Source organism: Heterodontus francisci, chromosome 5, assembly GCF_036365525.1.
Source record: "Heterodontus francisci isolate sHetFra1 chromosome 5, sHetFra1.hap1, whole genome shotgun sequence".
NCBI classification, from domain to species: Eukaryota; Metazoa; Chordata; class Chondrichthyes; order Heterodontiformes; family Heterodontidae; genus Heterodontus; species Heterodontus francisci.
The window spans coordinates 102194062-102218501 of NC_090375.1; the positions used below are offsets into that span (position 1 = coordinate 102194062).

General features: G+C 41.6%; 1 protein-coding gene across 2 annotated transcripts; it reads left to right on the forward strand.

Moving 5' to 3' along the window:
- Nucleotides 1-35: 35 nt before the first annotated feature.
- Nucleotides 36-23291, forward strand: mrpl15 (mitochondrial ribosomal protein L15). Of its 2 annotated transcripts, none has more exons than XM_068030869.1 (5): nucleotides 36-216; nucleotides 4119-4276; nucleotides 18068-18233; nucleotides 19867-19990; nucleotides 22864-23291. In XM_068030869.1, the coding sequence occupies exons 1-5, from the start codon at nucleotides 115-117 to the stop codon at nucleotides 23199-23201; spliced, it is 888 nt and encodes a 295-aa protein (XP_067886970.1). In that variant the 5' UTR covers nucleotides 36-114; the 3' UTR covers nucleotides 23202-23291. The 2 variants fall into 2 exon arrangements, with proteins under 2 accessions (XP_067886970.1, XP_067886971.1); XM_068030870.1 differs by lacking the exon at nucleotides 36-216 and adding an exon at nucleotides 396-525.
- The last annotated feature ends 1149 nt before the right edge of the window (nucleotides 23292-24440 follow it).

The window sequence follows — 24440 nt, forward strand, 5'->3', positions numbered from 1 at the left end:
AAAATCAGTGACTGGAAATTAGAGGACAAATGAGTCACTCCCAAGGCTGGAGCTCACAATTTCCACGCCTGCCGTAAAGCGGCGGCCGTAAGTTGTGCCTGGCTGTTGGGGAGGATGGCGATGAGCGGCGGTGGTTCCGCGGGGCTCGAGCTGCTGCGACGGTTGCCGCGGGTCTCACTGGCCAACCTGAGGCCAAACCCCGGGGCCAAAAAAAAGGTAAGTCATTGGTACCGCGCCTCTGCACTCACAGCAGTCGCGCTCAAAGGCTGTGCGAAGGAGGAAAGCCGGGCCGGAGGCGGGCGGGGATTCCTGCTATCAATCCCTTTGCCACCCTCCGGAGAGACCGGCTGGTAGCTTCAGGAATGTTGCTTTGCTGCACAGCAAGATCCCATAAACAGTCCCTGTCTTTGGTGGGGAATGTTAGCCAAACCACGATGGTGAAATTCCTGCTGTTTGAAATGCCATGCGATGTTTATATCCGCTGGGCAGGAGGACAAGGGCCGCGGTAGAAAGACCCATCCGAAGGTTGGTGTTTGAGACAGTGTGGTACTCCCTCAGTACTGTATTATCAGGTCAGCCTAGACCGTGCATTCAGAGCCTGGGGTGGGAGATTTCATAGAACGGTTACTGCACAGAAGGAGGCCATTCGGCTCGTCGTGTCCAACACTCCCCCGGCCTTTCCCGGTTGTCCTGTAATTTTTATTTATGTTCAAATAATTATCCAATTCCCTTATAGAAACTTGGACCCACACTCTCTGACTCTGAGTGTCTCCAAAGCAACAACAACTTGCATTTATAAAACTCCATTAACGTAGAGATACATTCGAAAGTGTTTCACACAGGCAAAGATAGACGTTCAGCCAAAGGAGGAGAAATTGAGAGAAACGATGAAAAGGCTTGATGAATGAATTAGGTTTTAAGGAGTATCTTAAAGGAAGAGAGGGTAACGCTGCAACACTTATAAAAGGACTTGTTGAGTTTGTGGCCTGGGTGGCTGAAACGTAGCCACCAATTTGGGGTAAAGGATGGGGTTTAGAGACTTTGAAGTGGACGAAGCATCTGTAATAAGATAGATGAACAAGTGGCATGAATAGAGGTAAATTATTTCGATTAATTGTCATTACTGAGACATGGTTACAAGGAGATCAAGGTTTGGAAATTAATATTCCACGGTACACAATATTTCAGAGAGACAGAATGGCAAAGGTAGTCCTGATAGTAAAGAATGGAAAATGGACATTAATAAGAAGGGATCTGGCCTCAGAAGATCATGAAGTAGAATCAGTTTGGGTGGAAATTAGGAATAGCAGGAGTCAGAAAACACTGATGGGAGTAGTTTACAGCCTGCTAATAGTAGTTATATTATTGGACAGAACATTAAATGGAAAATTATTGGAGTGTAAAAAAGGTAATGTGTTAATTGTGGGGGTCTTTAATCTGCATATAGACTGGGACAATCCAATTGGCAACAGTGGTCTAGAAGATGCGTTGGTAGAATGTTTTTGTGACGGTTTCTTGGAGCAATGCATTGTAGAACTGACTAGGGATAAAGCTATCTTGGATCTCATACTGTGTAATGAAGAAGGATTAATAAGAATGTAATCGTAAAAGATCCACTGGGAAATAGTGATCATAATACCATTGAATTTCATGTTGAGTTTGAAAGTGATGCATTTCAATCATAAACAATCTTAAGCTTAAAGCCAATTACTAAGGTATGAGGAGAGAACTGGCTAAGGTTAATTGGGTAAATAAACTGGAAGGCATGGTGGTAAATGAATAGTGGGAAACAGTTAAAGAGAGAATTCAAAGGGTTCAACAAAAGTACATTCCGTTCAAAAACTCGTCAAGAAAGAGCCATCTGTGGCTCACTCAGGAAATCAAGGCGAGTATTAGACTAAAAGAAGAGGGTTACAATGTTGCAAAATATAGTAGTAAGTCTGAGGATTGGGAGTGTTTTAGAAACCAGAAAAGAGCCACCGAAAAGTTGATAAAAAGGGAAAAAATAGAATATGAAAGTAAACTAGCCAGCAATATAAAAGCAGATTGTACATAGAAAGAGAGTAGCTAAAGTGGACGTAGGTTCCTTAGAGGCAGAGACAGGAGAAATCATCATGGGAAATGAGGGAATGGCAGAGGTATTGAGTAAAATATTTTGTGTCTGTCTTCACAGTGGAAGACACGAGTTCCATACCAGAAATGGGTAGTAACCTAGGGGCTATAAAGAGTGAGGAAATTAAGGATATTGTTATCAGCCGAGAAGTATTGGAGAAACTTGAGGGACTAAAACCTGACAAGTCTGACCAGATGGCTTACATCCTAGGGTTCTGTCAGATTGGAAGTTGGCAAATGTTACGCCGCTTTTCAAGAAAGGAGGTTGAGAGAAAACAGGGAACTACAGGCCAGTTAGCCTAACATCAGTTGTTGGGAAGATGCTGGAAACTATTGTTAAAGAAGTCTTAACCTTGCCTATGGAAAAGCATAGTATGATTCGAACAGGTCAGTATGGCTTTATTAAAAGGAGATCCTGTTTGACAAATTTATTGAAGTTTTTTGAGGATGTAATTGGTCTGGTAGATAAAGGGGAACCAGTAGATGATGTATACCTGGGTTTCCAAAAGGCATGCGATAAGGTGTCACATAAAAGATTAGTAGGCAAGATAAGGGCTCATGGTGTTGGCAGTAATATGTTAGCATGGATAGAGAATTGGTTAACAAACAGGAAGCAGAGAGTGGGCATAAATGGGGCATTTTCAAGTTGGCAGGCAGTGAATAGTGGGGTGCCACAAGGATCAGTGCTGGGGCCTCAGGTATTTACACTCTGTTAATGACTTGGATGAAGAGACAGAGAGTAATGTATTTAAGTTTGCTGATGATACAAAGCTCATTGAGCTGCGGGGAGGACATAGAGAGGCTGCAAAGAGATATAGACAGGCTAAGTGAGTAGGCAACAAGATAGCAAATGGAGTATAACGTAGGGAAGTGTGAAGTTGTTCACTTTTGTTGTAAAAGTAGAAAAGCAGAATGTTTTTTAAAAGGTGTGAAACTGGTAAATGTTGCTGTTCAGAGAGACTTGGGGGTACTCATTCAAGGAATGCACAAAGTTAACATGCAGACGCAGCAGGCTGTTAGGAAGGCAAATGGCATGTTAGCCTTTATTGCAAGAAGATTGGTGTGCAGGAATGAAAAAGTCTTACTAAAATTGTACAGGGGTTTGGTGAGACTGCACTTGGAATACTGTGTGCAGTTTTAGTCTCCACATTTAAGAAAGAATATACTTACACCAGAGGCGGTGCAGCGAAGATTTGTTAAATTGGTCCCTGGGATGAGGAGGTTATCTTCTAATAGGCTGAGTAAATTGGGCCTATATTCTCTGGAGCTTAGAAGAATGCAGGGCAATCTAATTGAGACATGCAAGATTCTGAAAGGGCTTGATAGGGTAGAAGCTGAGAGATTGTTTCCACTGGTCAGGGAATCTCAGAACATTGGGGCACAGTCTCAGGATAAAGGGCCAATCATTCAGGCCTGTGAAATTACTACACTCAAATGGTTGTGAATCTTTGGAATTCTCTACCCAAGAGAGTTGTGGATGCTCCATCATTGAATACATTTAAGGCTGGGATAGATAGATTTTTGGTTTCACAGGGAATCGAGGGATATGGGGAGTGGGCAGGAAAGTGGAATTGAAACCCAAGATCAGCCACAATCGTATTGACTGGCGGAGCAGGCTCATTGGGCCATATGGTTTACTTCTGCTCCTATTTCTTGTGGAAAGGGGTGGGTTCTCTAGTGCTCAAGGTGGTTAACACGAACAAATTAATGCTGAGTCCTTGAGTCATTCTGCAGACAACTTTAAAAATGTTATTCAAGGTGGAGTTATGAATGGTTTGGCCAAATTAGGAGCATTTCTTAGCTGTACTTTCATACTTAAAGGCCAAAATGCAACATTTTTATGACTTCTGAAATTATTATTCTACTTATTTTTGTTACTAGAAATGGGAAAAGTCTAATGTTTCATAACTAGTCATCTTTGCCTTTCTGCTTTAGGTTCAACTGGAACAAAGATGAAGGAAAATCTGTTGTAGATTGTTCGCTAATAAATAATGCTTAATTTCCAGGAAAAAAGACGTGGTAGGGGAATCCACGGAGGGAAAAAAAGTGGCCGTGGTCACAAAGGCCAGACGCAGCGTGGAAACCGTCCACGATTAGGATTTGAAGGTGGACAGACTCCATTTTATATTGTTATTCCAAAATATGGATATAATGAAGGGCACAGGTTGGTGAATGAATAACTATAACGACTAGACAATTAGTTCGTAATGTGAATAAAAATAAGTACATCATATTTTTAAAGCATGTAGTTTTTCATGGAAAAAATGTGCGCATTATGTGTGTACATATTCACACGGATGAATGTATGCAATGTATATATAAGCATGTGCATGGATGTCTTGGTGCAGGCATACACTTTACTCGTATGCATATACATATGTATACTTGTGTATAATGTGTCAATGCATTCATGCTTAAAGTGTATGTATCTATGCAAGCATTGTATACACGTGTACATCTGCATACATACTTGCCTGCATACATGCGTATGCAGACATACATGTGTATTGTCATGCAGACCCCCACCTGCCATAAATAATTTTGTCATATGAATATTGATCTTAAACTGTTGCGAGGAAATGACTTGTTAAACAGATGACAGAATTGTTACAGTGCAGAAGGAGTCCATTCAGCCCATTGTGTCCGCACCAGCTCTCCGAAAGAACAATTCACTCAGTTCCATTCCCCCGCCTTCTCCCCATAACCCTGCACATTCTTCCTTTTCATATTCCAGTCTAATTCCCTTTTGAATGCTTCAATTGAACCTGCCTCCACCACAATCTCAGACTGTGCATTCCAGACCTTGGCCACTCTCTGCGTGAAAACGTTTTTCCTCAGATCACTTTTGTTTCTCAAACTTTAAATCTGTGCCCTCTCGTTCTCGATCCTATCACGAGTGGGAACAGTTTCTCTCTATCTACTCTGTCCAGACCCCTCCTAGTTTTGAATACCTCTATCACACCTTTCAAAAAATATTCTGCTTTTCTATTGTTACGACCAAAGTGAATAACTTCACACTTCCCCACATTATATTCCATCTGCCATCTTGTTGCCCACTCACGTAGCCTGTCTATATTTCTTTGTAGCCTCTCTGTGTCCTCTCCACAGCCTGCATTCCCACCTAGCTTTGTATCGTCAGCAACTTAGATACATTACTCTCAGTCTCTTTGTCATTAAAATAGCTGAGGCCCCAGCCTTGACCCTTGCAGCACTCCACTAGTCACAAAATGCCAACTTGAAAATGCCCTGTTTATACCCACTCTTTGCTTCCTGTCTGTTAACCGATCATCTAGCCATGCTAATATATTACCCCCGATTCTATGACCCCTTATCTTGCCTGTTAACATTTTATGTAGGACCTTATCAAATGCCTTTTGTAAATCCAGGGATGCTACATCTGCTGTTTTCCCCTTTACCTATCCTAGTTACGTCCTCAAAAAAGTCTAATAAGTTTGTCAAACAGGATTTCCCTTTCGTAAAACCATGTTGATTTGTTCTAATCGTACTATGCTTTTCTAAGTACATTGCTAAGACCTCCTTAAAAATAGATTCCAGCATTTTCCCAACGATTGATGTCAGGCTAACTGGCCTGTAGTTCCCCGTTTTCTTTCTCCCTCCTTTCTTGAAAAGCGGTGTTACATTTGCCAACCTCCAATCAGATGGGACCTTTGCCGAATCTAAGGAATTTTGGAAAATCATAGCTAGCTCATCCACTATCTCTGCGGCTATATCTTTTATAAGCCTAGGATGTAGGCCATCAGGTCTCGGGGATTTGTCGGACTTTAAACCCTTAAGTTTCTCCAATACTTTACTGATATTAATTACCCAAGTTTCTCACTCTTTTTCTCTCCTAGGTTATTCTCTATTTCTGGTATGCGCTTGCATCTCCTACTGTGAAGACAGTCACTAAATATTTGTTCAATGCCTCTGCCATTTCCTCATTCCCCATGATAATTTCTCCTGTCTCTGCTTCCAAGGGTCCAATGTTTACTTTAGCTATTCTCTTCCTTTTTAGATACTTATAAAAGCTCTTACAATCTGTTTTTATATTTCTGGCTAGTTTACTCTCATTCTGTTTTTTCCCTTTTTATCAACTTTTTGGTAGCCCTTTGTTGGTTTCTAAAATGCTCCCAATCTTCAGACTTGCTGCTGTTCTTCAGTGGCGCAGTGGTTAGCACCGCAGCCTCACAGCTCCAGCCAACCCAGGTTCGGTTCTGGGTGCTGCCTGTGTGGAGTTTGCACGTTCTCCCTGTGACCGCGTGGGTTTCTGCCAGGTGCTCCGGTTTCCTCCCACAGCCAAAGACTTGCAGGTTGATAGGTAACTTGGCCATTGCAAATTGCCCCTCGTGTAGATAGGTGGTAGAAGAATTGAGGGAAGGTGGGGATGTGGTAGGGGACATGGGATTAATGTGGGATTAGTATAAATGGGTGGTTGATGGTCAGTACAGACTCGGTGGGCCGAAGGGCCTGTTTTGGTGCTGTATCTCTATGACTCTATTATATGGCTTTTAAAAAAAATGTAATACTATTCTTAACTTCCTGAGCGAGCCATGGATGGGTCCTTCAGGCTGAATTTTTGTTTTTCAATGCAGTATATTCTTGTTGAACATTTTAAATTGTTTCTTTAAATGTTTTCCACTGTTTATTTACTGCCACAACTTTTAGTCTATTTACCCAATCAACCGTAGCCAATTCTCCACTCATACCCATATAATTTAGCCTTATTTAAGATTCTTGTTCGTGATAGGAGTATGTCACTTTCAAACTTAACATGGAATTTAATGGTATTATGATCACAATTTCCCAGTGGATCTTTTACCAGAACATTATTAATTAAGCCTGCCTTATTTCACAGTACTAGATCTAAAATAGCTTTATCCCTCGTCGGTTCCATTACATATTGTTCCAGAAAACTGTCACAAAAACATTCTACAAACTCATCTTCTAGACCACCCTCACCAATTTGATTGTCCCAGTCTATTAAATTCCTCACAATCATTATATTGCCTTTGTTACAAGCTCCAATAATTTCTTGTTCAATGCTCTGTCCGAAGGTATAACTACTGTTACGGAGCCTATAAACTACTCCCACCAGTGTTTTATGACTTTCTATTCCTAATTTCCACCCATACTGATTCCACTTCATGATCCTCTGCTCCCAGATGCTTTCTCACTAATGTCCTTATGTCATCAGGGATACCCCTCCTCCTTTGCCATTATGTGCCTTTCAGAAATATTGTGTACCCTGGAATATTTGTTTCCCAACCTTGCTCACCTTGTAACCATGTCTCCGTAATGGCAATTAAATCTAAAACATTTACCTCTATTTGTGCCACTAATTGTAGATGTTGCACGCATTCAGGTAAAGAACCTTTAATTTCATTTTTTACTACTATTCCCTGCATTGACCTTATTTGCTGATGCACAATTACTGTTCAATTCTCTGACCCTTCCTGTCCCACTCTGCTTGTCTTTACCACATCAATACACTGTTCCATTGCCTCGACCATTCTCTTTGGACTTCTAAACCTCCTTTTACCTGAACCGTCCCACCACTATTAGTTTAAAGCCCTGTCCATAAGCACAGCAAAAAAAAAATCAATCAGCCTCAAATGGTGGAGAAAAGGTATGAGGGAAAATAGTAATGAGGAGCCTAAGCTGGCAAAGAAGGTAGGGAAATAATAGCAGAATATGAGTGGGATTGAAATCATGAAGTTGAATCTGTGAGGCACAGGAGCTAAGTGAGAATGTAGATGCTGGGCATGAGGGACTTGGTATGGGAACGGATTTGAGCAAGAGTTTTGGATTAGTTAAAGCTGCAGAAGGTCAAGGCAGAGGCTGGAGCAGAAAGTTTAGGGTTTCTGCTATGCAGAATGCCAACGGTTGCACAACACTGCATTTAACCCAAGAAGGCAGCCATAGAAACCAGTGGAGTTAGCACCGAAGTCATCCGGGTGCTGACGGCAGCCAACCAAGATGGTTTTAATTTTGCCGTGGCTGCAAAAAAACATTTACATACTAACAGACAGTGCTTGTGGAGACAAAAGACCAGTCCCTGACATATTCAACCCACAATGGACTTTGATCAGACATTGAAGGTGAGGACACTCGCGTTCCAGGATGACTGTTAAGATGGCCAAATCCACAAACAGACGTGGTCAAACCAGCTGATCACATGACTAACCTGCTGGGCAACCTGAGGTTTTTTTGAATTGTGCAGAGAGTTTGAGAGAGAGAGACTGTTTGCTCCTGTACTGAGAAGACTACTCCTGTCTGCTCCCATCTCTTTTTCACAAACCTCTGAACCCACTCAGGACACATGAACCTCAAGAGAGAAAATTCTCCTACATCCAGCAAGGTTTAAGAACAATACTGAGCCCCAATGAAAAGCAAGACTTACCTACAGTCAAGGACTCTACAGTGAGCTCAAAGAACAGTAACCAAAACCATCTTCAGATATTAACTCAAACCTTTCCACTTTATTTCTTCTATTTTCTATCTCTCTCTGCATATGTGTTTCTCACGTATGCATGCTAGTGTGGGCACGTTTTGTATGCATAGGCGTTAACCGAATTAAAGTTTACATTTAGTTAATTGCAACTTTTCTTCTTTAAACCTAAGAAAAGCTGTTTGGTGTGTTTCTTTGCCTTACAATTGGAAAGTGGTGAACAAGGATTCACCAAGGAGGAACTAAAAACGACTTGTGTTTAAAATTAAACCCTGTTATCGTAAGACTGGTGAAGGTTGAGAGGGAACCCTAGTCCCCTTTCTCACCGGGTCTTAACCGTTTGGATATGCATAATGTGTATCAATGCATGAATGTAAATACCAGTCTGTAGGTTCAGAGCCCGCATTCAGAAAGAAAAATCGAGGTGTGGCACCACAGGGAAGCAGGTAGGTGAGTATTTCCTATTTATCTTATCTAAACTAGGGAATAAACTGATGAGTCCTTTTTTTTTTAAAGTAAGGCGTTTTACTACTAATAAGGTGTATTAAGTATTAGTGTTTATTAGCATTAGTAAAATTTATTAATAGTAAGGTTTATTATTGGTAAAGCTTAATTAGCAGTAGCAAGGTTTATTAGCAGTAGCAGGGTATTAACTAACAGTATTGGCAGGAATAAAAACAAGAAATGCTGGGAATAGCAGGTCTGGCAGCATCTGTGGAGAGAGAAGCAGAGTTAATGTTTCAGGTCAGTGACCCTTCATCAGAACAATTCTGATGAGTTTAAACAGTGACCCCTAATTCTAGATTCTCCCACAAGAGGAAACATCCTTACCCCCACCCCCACTGTCAAGCCACCTCAGGATCTTATATGATTCAATCAAGTCACTTCTTACTCTTCTAAACTTTAGCAGATACCAGCCTAGCCTGTCCAACCTTTCCTCAAAAGACAACCTGCCCATTCCCGGTATTACTGTAGTAAACCTCTGAACTGCTTCCAACGCATTTACATCCTTCCTTAATTAAAGAGACCAATATTGTACACAGTACTCCGGATGTGGTCTCACCAATGCCTTGTATAACTGTAGCATAACCTCCCTACTTTTGTATTCACTTCCCCTCGCAATAAATGATAACATTCTATTAGCTTTCCTAATTACTTGCTGTACCTGCAGACTAACCTTTTGCGATTTGTGCACTGAGACACCCAGATCCCTCTGCATCTCAGAGCTCTGCAATCTCTCACCATTTAGATAATCAAAGTGATTCCTGACCATGCAGCTGGCCACTAACGTCATCAGGCTACGCCATGGTACGCACATGTGCAGACGGGCTCCTGCTCTCTGCGCTTGTGCTGCCTTCTTCGGCCGCTCTGCTCTCTTTCCCCCCCCCCCCCCCCCCACTGCTGCTCTCTCTGGCTGCTCCGCTTCTCCTCTTTTTCCCCCCCCCCCCCACCCCCGACCCCTGCTTGCTCGCTCTCCCTCCTGCCATTGTGTGCTGCCATCGTGTGATTATTTGAGCAGCACCATCTTTAGTCTTGGCAGCTGCCTGAAGTTTCAGACTGTGATGTTTTAGTTGCACATGCTGCATTTGCGCATGTGCCACTGCAGCGCCACCTATTGGTAGCATTGTCAGCAAACGCAGCCTTAGATAATATGCTTTTTAATTCTTTCTGCCAAAATGGACAATTTTACATTTTCCCGTATTATACTCCATTTGCTAGATCTTTGCCCATTCACTTAACCTATCTATATCCCTTTGTAGCCTCCTTTATGTCCTCTTCACAAGTTACTTTTCTACCTATTTTTGTGTCATCAGCAAATATAGCAACCATACCTTCAGCCCTTTCACCCAAGTCATTTTGTAAATTGTGAAAGGTTGAGGTTCAAGCATTAATCCCTGTGGCATACCACTCGTTGCATCTTGCCAACCAGAAACTTAACCATTTATGCTAATCTCTGTTTCCTGTTAGCTGGCCAATTTTCTATCCAGGCTAAAATGTTACCTCCTACGCCATGAGCTTTTATTTTCTGCAATAACCTTTGATGTGGCCCCTTATCAAATGCCTTCTGGAATTCTAAGTACAGTACATCCACCGGTTCCCCTTTATCCACCGTACATGTTACTTCTTCAAAGAACTCCAATGAATTGGTTAGACATGATTTCCCTTTCACAAATCCATGGTGACTCTGTCTCATTACCTTGAATTTTTTCAAGTGCCCTGCTATAATGTCTTTAGTAATAGATTCTAACATTTTTCCCCATGACAAGTGTTAAGGTAACTGGCCTGTAATTTCCAGCTTTCTGTCTACTTCCCTTTTTGAATAAAGGAGATACATTTGCTATTTTCCAATCTAATGGACCCTTCCCCAAATCTAGGGAATTTTGGAAAGTTAAAACCAGTGCATCAACTATCTCACTAGCCACTTCTTTTAAGACCCTAGGATGAAGTCTATCAGGACCCGGGAACGTGTCACCCCACAGCTCCAACAATTTGCTCAGTACCACTTCCCTAGTGATTGTAATTTTCTTGAGTTCCTCCCTCCCTTCCATTTCCTGTGTTCCGGTCAAGTAAGGAGGGTTCAAAGGGCTTCCCTCTTTTCCCTCTCCTTGTTTGACCACAACAGTTTTAATGCTTTCATAAAGTGAATGTACTGGCTAATTCAGTAGGTCTTTGGTTCTTACGATCATAGCAAGTAAATAATCAGTCAGGTTTTCTTGAGTTAACAAGAACAAGGTTAACATAATTGTACCTAAACCGAACGAATAAAATAATAAAAACGTGCCATCTTTCACACTCTCACACACACTAGTCCTTTACACACAAATAGGTTACAGATTGGGCAAAGGTAGATTGGTTGAGTTATAGTCCATAAAACAAAAGGTGCACAGTCTGTGATTTTTGGTGATTCAGCTGGCTTCTAGCTGAATTCAGTGGTCCTGAGGCTATTCGTTTGAAGAGGTAGATGAGTGGTTCGGTGAGTCTCTTGGAGATAGCGATGCAGATGATTTCCTCTAACTGGATTTCTGATTGTAGCCGGAGTATGCAAAGTTGATCACTCAACAAGCAGGATTTGAAAGCTTTCAAGCTGGAATGGAGAGAGAGGGATCCCCATTTAGGGTCTGCTCATGTCAGAGTCCAGTTGCTTTTCCTCTACTGCAGAGTAAACACTAGCTTAAAACCACAAATGGGGACGGGCTTGTCACATGACAGTCACTCTGATTCAAACACAGCAGATAGCAATGTTCTTCTTGCTGAGAGAACAGGTAGTTCCTTTAACGTTCCTGGGTCTTGGTTCTTACTGAGGACTGTATTGCAGTGTAGGATACAGTGTTGCAAGTTAGGTGATCATCCTAAGCAGAAAGGATGACTTTGCTGGCAGCTTGTCTTTTTAAATAAAATATATATTCAGATCTCCAGTTAGTGGATTAAAGAAAATTATTCAACAAAACACATTGGTGTAACACCTGATTTACAGCTATTTCTGGGATGTTACTTGTATCCCCTATAGTGAAGACTGATGCAAAATACCTGTTTAATTCATCTGCCATCTCCTTATTTTCGCTTATTAATTCCCCAGACTCTCTATCTATAGGGCCAACATTCACTTTGTTAACTCTTTTCGTTTTTAAATATAGAAACTCTTACTATCTTTTTATATTTTGAGCTATCTTTCTCTCATACTCTAATTTTTCCCTCCTTATTAATCTTTTAGTCATTCTTTGTTTATTATATTCTGCTCAATCTGCTGACCTGCCACCCATCTTTGTGCAATTATATACTTTAAGTTTGATATTTTTAACTCTTGTTAAAAATCATGGATGGTGGTTCTCCCCTTGGAAATTTTCTTTCTTGTTGTAAAGTATCTATTCTGTGTATTCTGAAATATTGCCTTAAATGTCTGCCACCGCATCTCTATTGAGCTATCCCTTAACCTAATTTGCCAGTTCTGTTTTCATGCCCTCATAATTGCCCTTATTTAAGTTTATTTAATACTAGTCTTAAACCAAATCTACTCTCCCTCAAACTGAATGTAAAATTCAATCATCATATGATCACTGCTGTCTAGGGGCACCTTCACTGAGGTTATTAATCCTTTTTCATTGCACAATACTAGGTCTAGTGTAGCCTGCTCTCTGGTTGACTCCAGAGCGTGCTGTTCTAAGAAACTATCCTGAAAACATTCTATGAACTCCTCATCTAGGCTACCTTTTTCCATCTGATTTTTCCAGTCTATATGTAGATTAAAATCCCCCACGATTATCACCATACCTTTCTGACAAGTTCCCATTATTTCTTCCTATATACCACGTCTTACCCTGTGGTTACTGTTAGGGGGCCTGTACACCACTCCCACAAGTAACTTCTTGTTTTTATCATTTCTCATCTCTACCCAAACTGCTTCTACATCTTGGTTTCCTGAACTTAAGTCATCCCTCTCTATTGTGCTAATACCATCATTAATTAACAAAGCCACCCATCCACCTTTTCCTGTCTTCCTGTCCATCCTAAATGTCATAGGAACATAGGAGCAGGAGTAGGCCATTCAGCCCCTTGAGCCTGTCACGCCATTCAATGAGATCATGGCTGATCCGCAGCCTAACTCCATATCCCTTAATATCTTTGCTTAACAAAAATCTATCTCAGATTTAAAATTAACAACTGTTCTAGCTTCAACTGCTGTTTGTGGGAGAGAGTTCCAAACCTCTACCACCCTTTGCGTGAAGAAGTGCTTCCTAACATCTCTCCTGAACGGTCTGGTCCTAATCTTTAGACTATGCCCCCTAGTTTTAGAATCTCCAAACAGTGGAAATAGTTTATCTTTATCTAGCCTGTCTTTTCCTGTTAATATTTTGAAGACTTCGATCAGATCACCCCTTAACCTTCTAAATTCTAGCGAAAACAGGCCTAATTTGTGTAATCTCTCCTTGTAACTTAATCCCTGTAGTCCAGGTATTATTCTTGTAAACCTACGTTGCACTCCCTCCAAGGCCAATATATCCTTCCTAAGGTGTGGTGCCCAGAACTGCTCACAGTACTCTTAGTGGGGTCTAACCAGGGTTTTGTGCAGCTGCAGCATAACCTCTGTGTCTTTATACTCCAATCCTCTAGATATAAAGGCTAGAATTCCATTAGCCTTTTTAATTATTTTCTGCAGCTGCTTATGGCATTTTAAAGATCTGTCCACCTGAACCCACAAGTCTCTTTGAACATCCACTGTACTTAACCTCTTCCCATTTAGAAAGTACCCTGCTCTATCCTTTTTTGGTCCAAAATGGATAATCTCACACTTGTCCGCATTGAAATCCATCTGCCACGGTTTTGCCCACTCACCTAGTCTGTCAATACCTCTTGGCAATTTTATGCTATCATCTAGACTGTCTACAATGCTGCCTAACTTTATATCATCAGCAAATTTGGATATATGACTTACTATGCCATCAACCAAGTCATTAGTAAATAATGTGAATATTAATGTGAATAATGTCATGCAACCTTTAAGATTCAGGTCCCAATGAATACAAAGAATACTGGAAGAGCAAAAGTGATAGGAGATTAGATAATCAGGGGAACAGACAGGCATTTCTGTGGCTGCAGACATGAATCTAGGATGGTGTGTTGTCTCCCTGGTGCCAGGGTCAAGGATGTCACTGAACGACTACGGAGCACACTGAGGGGGGGAGGGTGAACGGCTAGCAGTCATGGTCCACATTGGTACCAACAACATAGGTAGGACAAGAGGTGGTCCTGCAGAAAGAATTTAGTGAGCTAGGTAAGAAATTAGCAAGCAGGACCTCAAAAGTAGTAATCTCCAGATTCCAGTACCACGCGCAAGTGAGTATAGAAATAGGAGGATAGTGCAGGTGAATGTGTGGCTGGAAAGATGGTGCAGGAGGGACGGCTTTAGATTCCTGGGACACTGGGATGAGATCTGGAGAAGGTGGGGCCTGTACAGGCCAGCAGGTTGCACCTGAACAGAGCTGGGACAAATTTCATTGTGGGCGATTTGCCAGTGCTATTGGGGAGGGTTTAAACTAAAAAATTTTTTATTATTCATTCATGGGATGTGGGCATCGCTGGCTAGGCCAGCATTTATTGCCCATCCCTAATTGCCCTTGGCAGGGCTGTGGGAACCAAGATGAAATATCAGAGGAATGCCAAGGTTCACAGAATACAGGGAAAGATAATAGCACTAGAGTAGGAAATAGTAAATTATTAGGTCGGATCAGAGTAAGAGAAAGTAATAAAGTCTAAATCGGGGTTAATGTGCATATATGTGAATGCACAACGTATTGTTAATAAGATTGGTGAGTTACAGGTGCAGATTGACATGTGGAAATATGCTGTGGCTGTAACAGAGATCTGGCTCAAAGAAGGGCAGGACTGGGTGTTAAATATTACTGGATACATGGTGTTCAGGAAAGATAGAAAAGAGGGAGTAGTGGCAGTATTGATTAAGGAGAGCATTTCAGTGCTGGAGAGCCAACTTCAATGAGGTAAGAATGGATCTAGGCTGAATAAATTGGAATCAAAAGTTGGAAGGAAAAACAGTAGCTGAACAATGGGCTACCTTCAAAGAAGAGAGAGTTCGGGCACAGTCGGGAAAGGGAGGGCAAATAAATCCAGAGCTCCCTGGATGACAAAGGAGATAGAGATGAAGAAGAAAAAGTGTGCTAATGACCGATGTCAGGTAGATAATACAATGGAGAACCAGGCTGAATATAGAACGTTCTGAGGGGCAGTGAAACGGTAAAGAGAGTATGAAAAGAGACTGGCAGCTAACATAAAAGGGAATCCCAAAGTCGTCTTTCAGCATATAAATAGTAAAAGGGTGATTAAAGGTGGAATTAGTCCAATTAGACACATTGTACAGTGAGCTCGCCACTGGTATCAGACCCACCGGCCGTCCATGTCTCCGTTATAAAGACGTCTGCAAACGCGACATGAAATCGTGTGACATTGATCACAAGTCGTGGGAGTCAGTTGCCAGCATTCGCCAGAGCTGGCGGGCAGCCATAAAGACAGGGCTAAATTGTGGCGAGTCGAAGAGACTTAGTAGTTGGCAGGAAAAAAGACAGAGGCGCAAGGGGAGAGCCAACTGTGCAACAGCCCCAACAAACAAATTTCTCTGCAGCACCTGTGGAAGAGCCTGTCACTCCAGAATTGGCCTTTATAGCCACTCCAGGCGCTGCTTCACAAACCACTGACCACCTCCAGGCGCGTATCCATTGTCTCTCGAGATAAGGAGGCCCAAAAGAAAAGAAAGAAAGAAGTCCAATTAGAGACCAAAAGGGGGATTTATGCATGGAGGCAGGGGAAATAGCTGAGGTATTAAATTAATACTTTGCATCTGTCTTTACCAAGGAAGAAGATGCTACCCAGACCACAGTGAAAGAGGAGGTAATTAATATACTAGAAAGATTTAAAATTGATGATGAGGTATTAGATAGGTAGTTATACTTAAAAGTTGATAAAGCACCAGGGCTGGATGAGATGCATCCAGGATACTGAGGAAAGTGAGAGTGGAAATTGCGGAGGCACTGGCCATAATTTTCCAGTCTTCCTTAGACTCGGGTGGTGCCAGAGGACTGGAGAATTGCATATGTTACACCCTTGTTCAAAAAAGGATGTAAAGATAAGCCCAGCAACTGCAAGCAGTCAGTTTATCTTCGGTGATGGGGAAACATCTAGAAACAATAATTCAGGGCCAAATTAATAGTTGCATAGACAAATGCAGGTTTATTAAGGAAAACCAGCACTGATTAGTTAAGGGACAATCGTGTTTAACTAAATTGCTGGAGATTTTTGAAGAGGTAACAGAAGATTGATGAGGGCAATGCAGTTGATGTAGTGTACATGGACTTCCAAAAGGCGTTTGGCACAACAGACTTGTGAGCAAAATTATAGCTCGTGGAATAAGAGGGAAAGTAGCAACATGGATATGAAATTGGCTGAGTGACAAGAAACAGAGTAGTGGTTAATGGATGTTCTTCGGGCTGGAGGAAGGTTTGTAGTGGAATTCCCCAGGGGTCAGTGTTGGGATTATTGCTTTTCCTGATGTATATTAATGACCTAGACCTTGGCATACGGGGGACAATTTCAAAATTTGCAGATGATCCGAAACTTGTAACAATTGTGTGAACTGTGAGGAGGATAGTGTCGAACTTCAAAAGGACGTGGACAAGTTGGTGGAATGGTCGGACAGGTGGCAATTGAAATTCAATGCAGAGAAATGTGAAGTGATTCATTTTGGTAGGAAGAACATGGATAGACAATGTAACATAAAAGGTACAACTCTAAAGAGGGTGCAAGAGCAGAGGGACCTTAGGGTATATGTGCATAAGTCATTGAAGGTGGCAGGACAGGTTGAGAGAGCAGTTAGTAAAGCATACACTATCCCGGGCTTTATTAATAGGTGCATAGGGTATAAAAGCAAGGAGGTTGTGTTGAACTTGTATGAGACACTCAGCTGGAGTATTAAGCCCAGTTCCTAATACTTTAGGAAAGATGTGAAGGGATTGGAGAGAGTACAGAAACGATTCACAAGAATGGTTCCAGGTATGAGGACCTTCAGGGATGAAAATAGATGGGAGAAGGTGGAACTGTTTTCCTTGGAGAAGCGAACGCTAAGAGGAGATTTGATAGAGGTCTTCAAAGTTATGTCTGGACAGTGGATAGGGATATACTGTTCCTATGCGTGAAAGGATCAAGAATGAGAAGGCACAGATTTAAAGTGAATGGCAAAAGAAGCAAAAGCGACATGAGGAAAAACAGCTTCATGTAGCGAGTGGTTAGGATCTGGAATGCACTGTCTGAGAGCATGGTGGAGGCAGGTTCAATCGAGGGATTCAGAAGGGAATTAGAGTGTTCTCTGAAAGCGAAGAATGTGCAGCATTACAGGGAGAAGGCGGGGGAATGGCATTAGGTGAATTGCTCATTCGGAGAGCTGATGCAGATACGATGAGCCGGATGGCCGCCTTCTCCACTGTAACAATTCTCTGCATGTATATATGCATGACTGCATGTATGTGTGTGTATGTATGTATGTACGTTTGTGCATTTCAGTTGCACATTTGCACATGGCTGTATAAGTGCATATTTGTATACTTGCATCTGCCATGATTCTGGTAGCATTCTAGCCTCTGAGTCATAAGGTTGATTTAAGACCCATTCCAGGAATGTGAGCACAAGTCATTATCATATTGCTGTTTTGGATCTTGCTATGTGCAAATTGTCTGTTGTGATGGAGAAAACACAACAGTGCCTACGCCTCAAAAGTACTTAAGGACGTCCTGAGGTTGTGAAATGCATTATAATAATGCAAGTCTTTTCTATATGTGTGTATGAGAGTGTCCATTGTATATGTGTATATGCTGCACTGAAGAGTGGATTGTATATGGTCTGTGGAAGGACCTGGCTTAACAGGCAGGATGAACATTTCTTGTACAGATTTTAAAAACGTAATCTTATGGTTAAGAAAAACAAGTATTCTTTTAAATTTCTTATCAGTTATCGGCGGCAATACCAACCGCTAAGTCTGAATCGACTGCAGTATTTGATAGATCTGGGCAGAGTGGATCCCAGTCAACCTATTGATCTAACCCAGTTGGTGAATGCGAGAGGAGTTACAGTTCAACCACTCAAACGAGACTATGGAATCCAGCTAGTAGAGGAGGTAATGCAAGCCAAGAATTGTTCTGTGTTAACACATTGTTGACAGCTCTATTCCTCAAGGAGGCTAAGCATTTTTCCAATCCTCTCATTGTTATTCCCAGAAAGCCTATCTTTGCATACAAATAATAGGAAATAAATCTGCCACATGTTTTTGAATTCTGAGAAGCTATACTAACAGTGGAATTCAGAAGACTGAGCTTCATTGAGTGTTCCAGAAAACCTGCCCAAACACAAATGGCTACAAATTCCTCCGTTTTATTTCAGACCCACTAGCCTTTGGCTTAGTGATAGCTGTCCTACCTCTGAGTTGGAAGGTGCAAAGTTCAAACCCCACTTCAAGCAGTCCCGACAAGAGGATACCAGAGCTCCGGTTCTCCACTTTCTCCTCCTCCTCTCGTCCTCTCCCCCTCCTTTCCTCTCTCTCTCTCTTTTCCCACTGATTTTTTTCCCCCTCCCATCTCTCTTCTAGTCCCACCCCTCCTTTCCTCTGCTCCTGTTTCCTCCCTCCTCCTACCTTCCCCCCTCCACTGTTCGTTCCTTCCCCTTCCCTCCCTTCATGTTCTGCTATCCCCTACTCTGTCTACTCCTTACTCTCCCAATCTCTTACTCCTCTCTCCCACTTCATTCTCTGTTTCTCTCTTCCCTCATTTTGTAGTGTCTGCAACTGAATGTTGCAACAGCAACATGCATTAACATAAAGCCTTTAACTTGGAGAAATATTTCACAGCACTTAAGAGGTGTAATCAGCCAAAATGGACACTGAGCCAAAAAGATATTGGGAGGTGTGTACAAAGCTTGGTCAAAGATGTGGTTTGAGAGGAGAGGGAGGTGGAGGACTTTCGAGAGGAAATTTCAGAATGTTGGACCTAAATGACTGAAGGCAAGGTCACCAATGTTGGACAAAGGGAGGAAGGGATGCACCAGAGGCAGAGGAATGGAGACTTGGGGAGAATATATGGAGGTGTGATGCCGTAAAGAGATTTAACATGAATGTTAGAATTTTAAGTTTGAGGTGTTGGGGGACCATGTGTTAGTGCAGGTCAGCAAGAACAAAAATGATGAGTAAGTGGGACTTGGTGCCAGATAGGATAGAGGCAGTAGAGTTTTAGATGAGCTTAAGTTTGTTGAGCATGGGAGATGGGAGACTGGCCAGGAGAGCATTGGAATAGTTGAGTCTGGAGTTGACAAAAGCATGAATGAGAGTTTCAGCAGTATTTGATGTAGGGCAGAAGTGGATTATGTGTTCCAAGTGAACTATACAGATTAGTAGGAGGTCTTGCAGGTCTTTGTTTAGTTTTTTATCAGCTGCTTTTTTTGTTCCCACTAATCTGTGACCTAATCCAAGGAAGAAACTGATACAAAGCTAGCCAGTTACAGTTTAGTTGAACAGTTTTTCTTGCTGCCATTAGATGGAAGCAAAAGCACACATTTTGTGAAAATGCTAGGAGGTTCTTCTAGTTTATCAACGTTATTATAAACTGAGAAATTTTTTTGCATTCACAAAGGAAATTGTTAGCATAACATTTTCATATGGATTACTATAAAATATAACCACAGATACGAGCCAATAATTAATTGCATTAAGAAAATTACTCATTACTGTAATCAACTATAGTTCTTGTTTCATTTTTTAGGGTGCTGATAGCTTTGCAGCAAAAGTAAACATTGAAGTCCAGTGGGCATCGGAGCTTGCTATAGCTGCAATTGAAAGGAATGGTGGAATTATAACTACTGGATTCTATGATCCACGGAGTTTGGGTAAGCACAATTCTTTTTTTTTAACCATTTGGGCATAGATTTGTTAAAAGCAAGCATGGCCATTTATTGTGCCTTTTGAGAACTAAAAATTAAATTCTCATTCCATAATTTTTTTAAATGCTGTTGATTCTTTGTTAGCTTTGTGGTTGATTTTCAGGATCTATACGGGCGGTCTCCAATATGGCACGCATTACGAGCTGAAAGTGTGCCATTGACCATATTGGTATAAGCAATCAAAAATAGGGCCTGTGCTTGGAGCAATTGTTTGACCTCTTGCAAAGGCAAACAAAATGCCCAACGCCTGTTTAAGGTCCCCTATGCAAACTTGGGTTGCCCTGAATGCAGCCGGCACTGGTTTTCCTGCAGCCTAACAATTAGTCCTTTAAACAGTCCTCCTCCTGATTGCCTTTCAGATTACTTTCCTTCCACAGAACCAGAGAAAAATTACAGCACAGAAGGAGGCTATTCAGCCCATCATGTCTGTGCTGGCCGAAAAAACTAGCCACCCAATCTAATCCCACCTTCCAGCACCTGGTCCATAGCCTTGCAGGTTACAGCACTTCAGGTACATGTCCAGGTACCTGTTAAAAGAATTGAGGGTTTCTGCTTCCGCCACCGTTCCTGGCAGTGAAAAAGTATTTCCTCATGTCCCCTCTAATCCTTCTACCAATCACCTTAAATCTGTGCCCCCTGGTAATTGACCTCTTCCCTAGGGGAAACCGGTCCTTCCGATCTACTCTATCTGGGCCCCTCATAATTTTGTACACCTCAATTAAGTCACCCCTCAGCCTCCTCTGTTCTAAGGAAAATAACTCTAGCCAATTCATGCTTTCCTCATTGCTACAACTTTCGAGTCCTGGCAACATTGTTGTAAATCTCCTCTGTACTCTCTCCAGAGCAGTTATGTCCTTCCTGTATTGTGGTGACCAGAACTGTGCGCAACGCTCCAGCTGTAGCCTTACCAGCATTTTATACAGTTCCAGCATTACATCCCTGCGTTTGTATCCAAACATCGGCCAGTAAAGGAAAGCATTCCATATACCTTCTTCACCACTCTACATACCCGTCCTGCCACCTTCAGGAACCTGTGGACATGCAATTGAAGGTCTCTTACTTCTTCTACCCCTCTCAATATCCTGCCGTTTATTGTGTATTCCCTCTCTTTGTTTGCCCTCCCCAAATGCATTACCTCACACTTGTCCGGATTAAATTCCATTTGCCACTTTTCCGGCTACTCAACCAATCCATTGATATTCTGGAGTCTACAGCTATCCTCTTCACTATCAACTACACGGCCAATTTTTTTGTCATTAGAAAATTTCCCAATAATGCCTCCCACATTTAAGTCCAAATCATTAATATATACCACAAACAGCAAGGGAGCTAACTGAGCCCTGCGGAATGCCACTGGAAACAGCTTTCCGTTCACAAAAATATCTGTCGACTACTACCCGTTGTTTCCTGTCACTGACCCAATTTTGGATCCAACCTGCCACATTCCTCTGTATCCCACGGGCTTTCATTTTACTGACCAGTCTGCCTTGCGGGACCTTGTCAAATGCCTTACTAAAATCCATGTAGACCACATCCACTGCGCTACCCTCATCAGTCTTCCTTGTTACTTCCTCAAAAAACCTAATCAACTTAAATCTATGCTGGCTATTCCTGATTAATCCGCGCCTTTCTAAGTGGCAGTTTATCCTGTCTCTCGGAATTGATTCTAATAATTTACCCACCACCGAGGTCAGACTGACCAGCCTATAATTATTTGGCCTATCCCTCGCACCCTTTTTAAACTGTGGTATATGTATTCAGTGAGGATTTGAAGATGATCCTCAGCACATCCACTGTTTCCTCCCTGGCTTCCTTTAGCAACCTGGGAAGTAATCTGTCCGGCCTTGGCGATTTATTCACTTTCAAGGATGTCAGACCCTCTAGTACCTCCTCTCTCATTATGCTGATCGTATCTAATTCCTCCTCTTTTTCTACAATGTCTGCATCATCCCTCTCCTCTGTGAAGACAGAGACAAAAAAACCATTAAGACCCCTGCCCACATCTTCTGCATCCACTCATAAGTTACCTTGTACATCTCGGATAGGCCCTACCCTTGACTTAGTTATCCTCTTGCTCTTACTGTACTGATAAAACATCTTTGGGTTTTCCTTGATTTTACCTTCTAATAATTTTTCATGTCCTCTCTTTGCTTTTCTCCTGATTGCCTGCCATTCCTTTAAACACTTAACAGATGTATCTGCTGATGCCATTGGAACTCAGAATCCAGCCCTCTTTGCTGGTGAGCTGCCTGGAGGTGCCCAGCAGATGTCTGCAGCTTTCATTTTTTAAATGAGAACCAAGGCTCAATATCGGGTACTCCTTGGCCTGCCAGTTGTTGCACAGGGATCGTTCCCTGCACCCAGTTCTTGTCAGCTTCTATTTGCAATAGACAGAAAAACATTATAAAAATAATTATCAAAAATCTAATACAGTAAGTGTCCTGTGTAAAATTACTGGCCAGCTTCAATCCAGTTCATAGTAGGTAGAGGCCTACAGCACAAAACTGCTCACCAATTAGCACTAAATTGATAGAATGATTGAGAGATGAACAAAACATCAAATGCACTGCAATAGTTTTTGCCATACCTGAGGAACCAAAAATGATAGTTAGGTCTAACATATAACATGGAGCTTTTATTAGAATTAAGTGCTTGTATCAGGTATGATTTGTCCTGACATTAGTGTACTTAAGTAATAAACTTACTGTGGATTTAAATATCTGAACTGGTATCATTGCAACAAACCAACAGTGGAGAATAATTTAATCTTTATGTATCAACATGGTTAACTATATAGCAATGTTTCTGCATTCAAACAGATATTTTGTGCAAGCCAGTGCCCTTTTTTCTAAGAGGACAACCCATTCCAAAACGTCTGCTTCCACCTGAAGAACTAGTTCCTTACTATACAGATGCTCAAAATCGTGGTTATTTAACAGATCCAGCAAAAATTCAAGAGGTACGGATAAGACTTGCTAAGAAATATGGCTACATTCTACCAGACATTACCAAAGATAAGATGTACAGCATGTTAACAATGCGTAAAGATCCTCGACAAATTTTCTTCGGTCTTGCTCCTGGCTGGGTGGTTAACCTGCCTGAAAAGAAAATTTTAAAGCCAATTGATGAAGAGCTATGTAGTTATTATAGCTCTTGAAGCTGTTGATGATGTCGCCGTAAATAGAAATATCAATGTTGATTACTCACCTGTGTAAATTGAATTATGTATTAAAAGACCTTAAATTTGTGTACTTTTGAGTTATTTGTTTTTGAGTTCAGTTCTTCTTTTGACTTTGATTAGCTATTGGTATTGTGCATTGAAAGTTAGCAGCTAATATCCAGTGGTGCCACTCATGGTAAATTGGTGGATATGCTGTTTATAACAAAGAGGGTGTTTTACTATTTCTTTCTTTCTTTTGGGCCTCCTTATCTCGAGAGACAATGGATACGCGCCTGGAGGTGGTCAGTGGTTTGTGAAGCAGCGCCTGGAGTGGCTATAAAGGCCAATTCTGGAGTGACAGGCTCTTCCACAGGTGCTGCAGAGAAATTTGTTTGTTGGGGCTGTTGCACAGTTGCACAGTTTTACTATTTAATGCACAATATATTGTATTTTCTGCACTTTATCTCCTGTACTGGTGTTCCTGGAGGAAAATAAAATTTAAATTGTCTTTTTAATCCCTGCAATGTACTTATTCTTTCCTGCTCTCTCCATTCTTTGTAATTTTCTGTTTGTCTTCTGTTCATTCTTGCTCTTTTTTATGGCTCTAATATTTTTCTCATTGTTGTGTCCATTTAATTCTCTCTGAATATTTTTCTGTTGCTTGTGTAAGTCTTCCATTGCTGTGTCTTGTCTCTTTTTCTAAATTTCTCTCAAACTGCCTGCGTGGCTCTGACATTTCTTTACTTACGTACTCAATTTCCAACCCTTGAGCGCAGGATACACAAGACTCCAAGCCAAGGTACTAAGAAATGAGGAGTCGAATTTCCATTTGTTGGATACAGGATGCACATGTTCTCCTTTATAGAACGCACTTCATTTACCTAAGCTCAGAGAGCATTGGTACAGAATGTAAATAGGCAAGGTTTGGGGACTCCAAACTGTTTTTGGGGGTAGTGTTGGAGTTTAAGTGTGTTATTTTGGAGAAAGGATGAACATAGGTGCTAAGTGGGTGCTGTGCTAATAAGGCATGCTTGTTTAGAAGTCTGGTTTTAGTCTGCAATTACCACGACGTGCCTGGAAGCATAAATCAGAAACCTGCACATTTACTATGCAAGTGCTGATTAGGTGCAATTTTTGTGGAGCATTGTATGTAGCTTCCATGCAGGAACTTCCACTGCATTGCACTGTCTCACTGACAGTGGCACATATCAGGAGCTAAGGGAGATGGTTCACAGG

Bases quoted from the DNA above. Each gene is read 5' to 3' on its own strand.
- mrpl15 (XM_068030869.1), top strand. From the start codon at position 115: ATGGCGATGAGCGGCGGTGGTTCCGCGGGGCTCGAGCTGCTGCGACGG. The intron at 217-4,118 runs GTAAGTCATTGG...CTTAATTTCCAG, and splicing joins ACCCCGGGGCCAAAAAAAAG to GAAAAAAGACGTGGTAGGGG. The intron at 18,234-19,866 runs GTAATGCAAGCC...TTCATTTTTTAG, and splicing joins GAATCCAGCTAGTAGAGGAG to GGTGCTGATAGCTTTGCAGC.